The sequence below is a fragment of the Danio rerio genome, chromosome 19, assembly GCF_052040795.2.
Source record: "Danio rerio strain M-AB ecotype USA chromosome 19, GRCz13ab, whole genome shotgun sequence".
Taxonomy (NCBI): Eukaryota; Metazoa; Chordata; class Actinopteri; order Cypriniformes; family Danionidae; genus Danio; species Danio rerio.
In genome coordinates, this window is record NC_141039.2 from 43,345,001 (window position 1) to 43,355,000 (window position 10,000).

Here is a 10,000-nt window from a genome sequence, read left to right on the forward strand (position 1 = left end):
ATTTGTAGAATTTTTTTCTATTTCTGCTCAGAATTTTGTAGATAATTTGCGGATTTATGCGGAATGATTTTGAGAGTATCAAAACTAAAAACTTAATACATAAAATAAAAATAAAAGTTTAATGCAAATCCATTTAGATCCACTTATACAGTCAGAATTATTAGCCCCCTTAGAATTTTTTTTCTTCTTTTTTAAATATTTCCCAAATTATGTTTAACAGAACAAGGAAATTTTCACAGTATGTCTGATAATATTTTGGAGAAAGTCTTATTTGTTTTATTTCGGCTAGAACAAATGCAGTTTTTAATTTTTTAAAAAACATTTTAAGGACAAAATTATTCGCCAATTTAAGCTATTTTTTTCTTCAATAGTCTACAGAACAAACCATCAATATACAATAACTTGACTAATTACTCTAACCTGCCTAGTTAACCTAATTAACCTAGTTAAGCCTTTAAATGTCACTTTAAGCTGTAGAAGTGTCTTGGAAAATATGTAGTCAAATATTATTTCCTGTCATCATGGCAAAGATAAAATCAATCAGGTATTAGAAATGAGTTATTAAAACTATTATGTTTAGAAATGTGTTGAAGAAAATCTTCTCTATGTTAAACAGAAATTGGGGGAAAAATAAACAGGGGGGCTAATAATTCAAGGGGGCTAATAATTCTGACTTCAACTGTACATCGGGAAACAAAGCAAGTCTCTCATGTAATATATCTCCAAAAAGATTGAAAAGCGAATTTTAAATAAATCACATAAACACTTTCATATTATTCAATAATATTACTGAAATTATTTTAACAGAATAAATTTAAATCGACACATTTACACAAGTAAATAAATAGACTTAATGATGGGCAAAAAAATCGGAGGAAATCTGCGGATTTCTGTACACGCAGATTCTGTATGGGACTACTAATAACTTTATCTAATTAACTAGTAACTAAAAGCTTTTAAAAGTTAGTTATAATATATAAACATAGTTAAGCTGTAGTTATATAGTATATACAGTTGAAGTCAGAATTATTAGTCCCCCTGTACATTTTTTTCCAGTTTCTGTTTAACGGAGAGCAGATTTTTTCAGCACATTTCTAAACATAATAGTTTTAATAACTCATCTCTAATAACTGATTTCTTTTATCTTTGTCATTATAACAGTAAATAAAATTTGACAAGATTTTATTAGACACTTCTATACAGCTTAAAGTGACATTTAAAGGCTTAACTAGGTTAAAATGGAAATAGTAAAGGTAATTAGGCAAGTTACTGAATAACAATGCTTTGTTCTGTAGACGGAGATATATAGCTTAAGGGGCTAATATTACTGACCTTAAAATGGTGTTAGAAAAATTTAAAACTACTTTTATTCTCGCCGAAATAAAACAAATAAGACTTTCTTCAGAAGAAAATATATTATAGGAAATACTGTGAAAAATTACTTGCTCTGTTAAACATAATTCGGGAAATATTTAAGAAAGAAAAAAAAAATGAGGGCTAATAACTTTAACTGTAAATCACCATTATAACCAAATACAATCATGCACAAAAAAGCAGAATACACAATATCTGCCTTTGCAATGCAAACATGGAAGGATTATATCAATTCTCTACATCTCTCATGTTTTGATGAATATTTGGACTTTTGGATAATCTTATGAATTATTCAGAATCATATTCAAGTTGACATTTATCTCTGTCACTTAAGCAGCTGCCCATTGATGACATCATGGGGACACAGAAGATGATGGGATGGATGAGATGGAAATGAACGTCACCATGATGGATAACAAAACAGGGACGAAATAAAAAAAAACAAGACCTATCCAAAATAAAGAGGAAAACAGGAGAAAGAAAAGTCAAGACCACAGGAGAAGGGAAACACTTACTCTGGTGTTTGCATGTTTCTTTTTTCCCTAGAAACAAAACAAAATGACTGAATTAAATTCTAATATTAATAGTTAAAAGACAACCACACAGAAGCCGATGGAGGGCGAGTCGGGAATGGAGGGGATGCGGATGGTGATGCGGGGTCTCCTTCGGGATCTGATGGCGAGTGACATCATTGGGGGGAAACACACTGGGATTGGCTGATCATGGAGAGGAAACATCTGTCGGAATGGCTCTAAACACAGCAGATGGAACCTTTGGACTGAATGTGTTTCGGTTAATGATTAAATGGTGTAAAACAAAAACCTGATGCTTGATGAGAATGGTAAGCTGCTTTTTGGCAGGGATGTTTTAGAAATCGAGATGCTCTATATAATTTAGATCTTAACTAAGAGACCTCGTTTAATTGTTTCATAAGATGCCATTCCTGTTTATTAAGGTCTAAAATGTAGCTGTAATTTAAATATTGATCATTAAGGGGGTCCTATTATTACCTTTAAACAATGTCACATCTTCAACTCAAAACATTGCATGAATTATTTATTGTAACAAGCTTTAAGTGCTAATTTTTTTAGATGGAAAAAAAACTGCTGTCTTTTGTTTGTCTCTTTAAATGCAAATGAGCTGTTGCTGCCCGCCTCCTTTTCTGAAAAAGGGTGGAGCCTTTACAGCTTGTGCCTCAGTTACTCAGTCAGTTTAAAATCTTGCTTCCAGTTTCACATACATGGTTTAAAGTGAATCCAAGACTGCACTGACCGATCTTAAAATACACTCACCGGACACTTTATTAGGTACACCTTACTTATACTGGGTTAGACCCTCCTTGCTTGAACCGTTGATGAAAGGCAGGATGGATTCATGCTTTCATGTTGCTGATGCTAAAATCTGACCCTACCATCTGAATGTCGCAGCAGAAATCGAGACTCATCAGACCAGGCAACGTTTTTCCAATTTTCTATAGTCCAATTTTGGTGATCCTGTGTGAATTGTAGCCTCAGTTTCCTGTTTTTAGCTGACAGGAGTGGCACCCGGTGTGGTCTTCTGCTACTGTAGCCCATCTGCCTCAAGGTTGGACGTGTTGTGCGTTCAGAGATGCTCTTCTTCATACCTCGGATGTAACGAGTGGTTATTTGAGTTACTGTTGCCTTTCTATCAGCTCGTACCAGCCATTCTTCTCTGACCTCTGGCGTCAACAAGGCATTTGCGCCGCTCACTGGATATTTTCTCTTTTTCGGATCATTCTCTGTGAACCCTAGAGATGGCTGTGTGTGAAAATCCCAGTAGGTCAGCAGTTTTAGATACTCCAGCCCATCTGGCACCAACAACCATGCCACGTTTAAAGTCACTTAAATCAGCTTTCTTCTGCAGCAGATCGCCTTGACCATGTCTACATGCCTAAATGCATTGAGTTGCTGCCATGTGATTGGTTAATTAGAAATTTGCGTTAACGAGCAGTTGGACAGGTGTACCTAATATTGTGGCCAATGAATGTATTCAGTATCAGTGTCTTTGTTCTGTCTCAAATTAAGATAAACAGCCAATGCATAAAATAAATGTAATTTATCACACATATCTGTGTTACTTCAGGGTTCATACACATTTTCATACACATATTCAGGGTTCATACACATTTTAACTACTAAAATTCTATGACTTTTCCAGGATTTTCAAGTAAATTTTCATGACTTAATATTTCATGTAATGTCTATGTATATGTGGTAAATAAGAACAAAACCATTGACTTTTCAAATGTATTACATCATGTTATAAAACACGCAACAATCTATTTAGTTTAAGGACAGAAAAGAAGTAAAGACAACTAACCTACTGTGTATTCAAGTATACAGCTATTTGTTGAGCTTTCCATGACTTTTCCAAAACACTGTGGGCTTTTTTTGTTTTTCCAAAATTTCGAAACTTTTCATGTCAAAATTTCATGACTTTTCCAGGTTTTCCATCACTGTATGAACCCTGTATGTTGCATATTCTAATATCGCGATAATGATAATTTTGCGATATATTGTGCAGCCCTACCACTAATGCTAACCAAGGAAAACGTACCCCTATAGTAATTTCTGAAGAGGACCAAATACTTCCTAGGAGCTATGTTTTTTTTGCAGTTTTAGTTTACGCAAATCCACCAGAGGCCGCTGTGTACGCTTTTTAAGATCTCACATTTTTCTATCGAGTGCCATTCGCGCCTGCTGTTCTCCCGTAAATCCACCAAAAGCTGCTGTCGACTTACTAAATGCCTGATCAACTGACCCACACTCCTCCTTTACTAAACCCAACCAATAGTGTTTTCAAAAGCAGCAATTGACTTGATCACTCACTTTCCTAAACCCAACCGACAGTTTTAAAAAACAATCCAGAAAAAGAAAAGCACTCACCAGATTTTTACCACGTTTTTAAATTTTACCACATTCTCGCCTTGTTATTTACCTTTTTTGAACCGTTCTTTGCATGATTCAAACCGCATCGTCATTGTCATAATCACCAGCGATTCAGCCTGTGCAGAATCATAATAAACTACAAATCCAGTCATGCAACACACACACACACAGTCCTGCTCTAAGTCAACAGTGATTGCAGTGATCACTCACACAGCTGATGCTGCTCACAAACTGATTACATGGACTATTTAATCAGCACAGAAACACTCACTGTTGCTGAGTCTTGTTTACTGTTTATTGACATAACAACACGTTTCCTTTGTCTTGCTTTGCCCTGTTTTGATCCTCGCCTTGTTTATCTGTTTATTCCTGTCTGCTGCCTGCCTTCTGACCATCTGCCTGTGTGTTTGACTACGACTCTGCATTGTCCGTGTATATCTGTTTGCCCCTGTGTTGACCATTGCTTACCTGACCTCTCTAATAAACCTGCATTTAGATCCACACCTCTGTTGTCAGTGTCACTTCAAGTTACAGTCGTGGTCAACTCGTCTCTGCGCCTCAAGTCCGCGGACGTACATGGCGAGCCATTGAACATACTGGTAACGGTAGGAAAGCCATCCACACGAAAGTAAGCGGTCAGTTGGTAAGCATGAAAAGTAACGGCGTCATACTGCCCTGTAGCGTTCGTTTTAAAGATTAAATGCAGCCATACATAGCTCTGGCTACATAATTCGTGATCTCCAGAAATGTATATAGGGCTACATTTTCAGAATGAGCCTATGTTGACTAATGCAACCTAATCATTTAAAGTCAGCATACTGTGACATGCACATTACCAAAACGAAAATTCAGGACTACAAAGTGGTTTGACAGAATTCAGAAATAGCAAATATATAGATTAAATTGCTTATTAGTAACTTTGTAGATGCTTAAACAGCAAAATTACACACTGAAAAAAGTCAAATGCAAAAAGCATAACAGGACCCCTTTAAGTACCCAATAAATATAAGAATCAAGTAAAAAAAAGAGCAGTTTTGTGCTTGCGTGTGTGTGTGTGTGTGTGTGTGTGTGTGTGTGTGTGTGTGTGTGTGTGTATGTGTGCGTGTTCACTTTGACCAAAAGATTAGCACAGTGAACTTACACCCCTTCCCGTCGACAGCACATGGAGTATCCCAGGATGATGAAGAGTACTGTGGCGACTGCTGAGGGCACCGCCAGGGTGATCAGGAAGTCAGCGAAATAATCTCTGCTTTTCAGAGACTCGGAGGGTGGGTTGTACTCGCCGATGTCTGGCAGCACACCAGTGCCCGGGTCTGGGCGGTTACTGTGCACAGGAACAACCTTAGTGATGTCCACCTTCAACAGCAAAGACAAAACGAGCTTTAGCATACTTAGCAAAAATGTATATAATGTGGTTTACAAAAATAATTGTAACACTTATAGAGGACCTATTATACCCCATTTTACAAGATGTAAAATAACTCTCTGATTTCCCTAGAGTGCATATGTGAAGTTTCAGCTTAAAATCCTACACAAATAATGTTTTTATCTCTCTAAATCTTCCCATTTTAGGCTTTGATTCTGATTGTGCCTCTCTGCTAGTGCATTTTAAATTCAAATTAGATTTTAAATGCGGCGGGGCTACAAATGGCTATAAAATAGACATTTTAAGACTTTTTAAGACCCTGCAGAAACCCTATATATTCAAAAGTGACATTTTAGCAGACAGTACTTAAAGCTTTAAAATTATTCTAATATGCTGTCTAATGTCTGATGCCTTAGTATACATTAACTTTATATTTCATTCATTCATTTATTTTCTTTTCATCTTATGTTATTTTTTAATCCAGGGTCGCCACAGTGGAATGAACCACCAAATTTATATTTGCATTAAGCATATATTTATATTTATTTCCTCCACAGGATGTGGGTAAAGACGGTTGGTTAATTACTAAGATCGGTATCAAATTTAAGATTAGTCATAAAATTTTTTTATAAAAAATAAATTAAAAATACAATATGAAACATTTTAATTTATATTGAGCTCTGTTTCATCATCATTTTCCGTTTCTCACTTAAAATTAAAAAATTATAATTATAAAAAGCTTTTTGAAATAACTGTAATTAACAGAACAAGACTAGCTTTACATAAATTTGATAAAACACTATAATATTTAATAGTAATTGAGGTTGAAGGAGTCTCACTTCTTTCATTAAATGTAAATATATACATTTTATTATTCTGTCTTTTCTTAAAATAAAATCAAATAAAATGAAAGAAAATAACATAAAATGATAAAATAAAAAATTTATTTTATTAAATAAAAATAAATAAAATTAATAAAAACAAATAAAATAAAAATAATAAAAACAAATAACTAAAAATAAAAATATATTTTTAATTAAAATAAAAAAAATTAAAATAAAATAAAAATGCTAAAAATGAATAAAAAAATTATAATAATAAAATAAGTAAAATAAAAATACAAAAAATAAATCAATAAAAAAATAATAATACTAATAATAATAACAATAAATAAATAAAATAAAAATAATTAAAATAGAAAATAATACAAATAAAATAAAACTAGTCTAAAATAAAAATTAATTAAAAATAAAAAATAACTAAAAAAATAAATAAAAATAAAAATAATTAAAATAATAAAATAAATAAGATAAAATAATTCAATTAAATAAAAAAATAAAAATAAATAAATAAATAAATGAAAAATAATAAAAATAATAAAATAAATAAGATAAAAATAATTAAATTAAATAAAAAAAAAAAAAATAAATAAAAATAAAAATAAAATAAAAACAAAAAAAATAAAACTAGTCTAAAATAAAAATAAATTAAATAAAAAATGATAAAAATAAATAAAAAAATAATAAAAATAAATAAATAAAACAAAAAAATAATAAAAATAAAATAAATTAAAATAAATAATTTTTTTTAAATAAAATTAAAATAATACAAATTAAAATAATTAAATAATAAAAAATAAAAATAACTAAAATAATAATAGGGAAAAAATAACAAAAACAAATAAAATAAAAATAATAAAAATAAATAATTAAAATAAAAAATAATAAAAAATAAAATAAATAAACAAATAAAATTAAACTACTCTGAAATAAAATAAATTAAATTAAACATGATAAAAACAAATAAATAAAAGAAAAAAGAATAAAAAATAAAATGAATAAAAACTAGTATAAAATAAAAATAAATTAAATAAAACTATAATAAAACTGTAAAAATGTCCTCTAAAAGAATAAACAACATTTGTTTGCACTTAATAGTGGATTGTCTGATGACCTGATGGACAAACAGTCCCACTGTATGGCACAGACCTCAGCTGTAGATCTACTGCTCACCAGAGAAATCTTGCACCAGTCAATGTTAAACTGTGCTCTGAACTTCTTATCGCAGCTGATGACGGGCTCCATCTCCTGACTGCATCTCAGCTGGTTCTGTGGCGTCTCCACCTCCCGAAGACACGATGAGAACTGCACATCTGCTCCCACCATCACATACACACTGACAACAACAACAGAGGATTCATCAAGGACAATCCTTCATGCACAAGAACATGCAAATGCCACACAGAAATGCCAACTGGGCCAGCCAGGACTCGAACCAGCGACCTTCTTGATGTGAGGAGACTGCTAACCACTGAGCCACTCATAAATGTAGATATTTTAAAATAACATTTAAAATGTTGATGATAATTTAATGTCTAAATTATCAGTCAGATGACAGAAGGCATGAAGAAAATTATGAGAAAGTTGATTTGCATATCACATGATCAAATGTGATAACAGTAGGCTTTTACAACAATAGCACTTGACAGATAATATATACAGTAGACATTCTGTCAGCTGTGATGAATGTGTTTTCTGCTCTGACTGAGTCCTTCTAAAACGCCTTCATCTGGACGATTTTATCTCCTGAAAGAGGGCATGAATATTTGATGAACAACTTATGCCAACGCATGAGGGAATTCCTCTAAAGAAATGTGAACGCTGAAGAGAAGCCTCTGCCGTTACGTAAAAACTAGCACATCCCAAAATGCACTGCTCTTGGGCCTTCTGAGACACGATGTTATCTCAGATTAATCAACATAATACTGCAAATTATTCAGCTCCTAAACCAAGTCACAGTTGTTATTAAAAAGCAAATGTTTATCTTGGCATAACAGAGATCAGTCAGAAGTCACAGTATAACAAGTTAAAAATTGAAGGCAATAATGTCTACTGCATAATAACAAACATTTTACTTTATGTAAAATAATGAAATACTAGCCAAAGCAAAATGAAACCTGTACAAAGTATAATAATAATAATAATAATAATAACAACAACAATAATAACAACAACAACAATATTATTATTTTTATTATTATTAATAATAACAACAATAATAATAATAATAATAACAACAACAACAACAACAATAATAATAATAATAATAACAATATTATTATTAATAATAATAACAATAAAAATGACAATAATAACAACAACAACAATATTAATAATAATAATAATAATAATCACAATATTAATAATAATAATAATAATAATAATAATAATAATAATAATAATAATAATAATAATAATAATAATGATGATATTTATAAGAAGTTTCCAATTTTGAAAATTATAGATTTGATGTATTTTTTAACCTTGTTAATTTAAAACATGATCAAAACTATTAAGGAAGCAAAACAAATGACAAATATCAAGGTTTTGAATCAGCCAATAGTTGTTTATAAAGAGTCATTCAGATTCAGTGATCTCTATATATTTAAGATTTTTATATTGACAATCGAGTGTTTGTGATGATACTTTGTTTGGCTTAAGCTTGCCATGGTACCACAAATCATATTGCACTACCTAACAAAAAATTCCACCAATTTCTGTTTAACTTGTAAACACATTTCTAAACATAATAGTTTTAATAACTCATTTCTAATAACTGATTTGTTTTATCTTTGCCATGATGACAGTAAATAATATTTGACTAGATACTTTTCAAGACACTTCTATACAGCTTAAAGTGACACTTAAAGGCTTAACTAGGTTAATTAGGTTAACTAGGCAGGTTAGGGTAATTAGACAAGTTATTATATAACGATGGTTTGTTCTGACTATCGAAAAAAATGTCGCTTGAAGGCGCTAATAATTTTGTCCTTAAAATGATTTTTTTAAAATACTTTTATTCTAGCCAAAATAAAACAAATAAGACTTCCTCCAGAAGAAAAAATATTATCAAACATACTGTGAAATTTTCCTTGCTCTGTTAAACATCATTTTGAAAGTATTTAAAAAGAAAAAAAAATCAAAGGGGCTTAATAGTTCTGACTTCAACTTTATTCGACAATACAGTATTTAAGCTATCATGATATTACTGCACTGTAACTTTGACAACATCCTGGTAGACTTCAAAAGCAGTCAACGATCGAAATTTGTTTTGTTTTTTTTACTAAATAAGTGACACAATTGACAACATCGTCTCTCACGTCATTAAATTCACCATGTAATCAAAATGGACTCTACTTATTATTTAAATGTATATAGTAGTTCTTGTTATCAACTTTCAAATTAGTATCACTTCAATATTTAGTAAAACTTAATGTGCCCTCATAAACCCCTGGAAATGACTTTCTTCACTTGTCACATGGAATTTAGGGTGAGGTTATCAGTCCTTTAGG

At 31.3% G+C, this 10,000-nt stretch overlaps 1 protein-coding gene across 12 annotated transcripts in view; it reads right to left on the minus strand.

Moving 5' to 3' along the window:
- sgce (sarcoglycan, epsilon) overlaps nt 1-10,000 on the minus strand; it is a 31,416-nt gene that overhangs the window by 8,614 nt on the left and 12,802 nt on the right. For 6 of the 12 annotated variants that reach the window (XM_087294021.1, XM_087294027.1, XM_087294025.1 and 3 more), the window contains 3 exons: nt 7,662-7,824; nt 5,425-5,639; nt 1,890-1,916 (listed from right to left, as the gene is read on the minus strand). In XM_087294021.1, coding sequence (XP_087150147.1) covers nt 1,890-1,916; nt 5,425-5,639; nt 7,662-7,824 — 405 coding nt within the window. The remainder of the gene's footprint in view (nt 1-1,889; nt 1,917-5,424; nt 5,640-7,661; nt 7,825-10,000) is intronic. The other 6 variants (XM_087294024.1, XM_087294023.1, XM_087294029.1 and 3 more) reach the window with 1 other exon arrangement.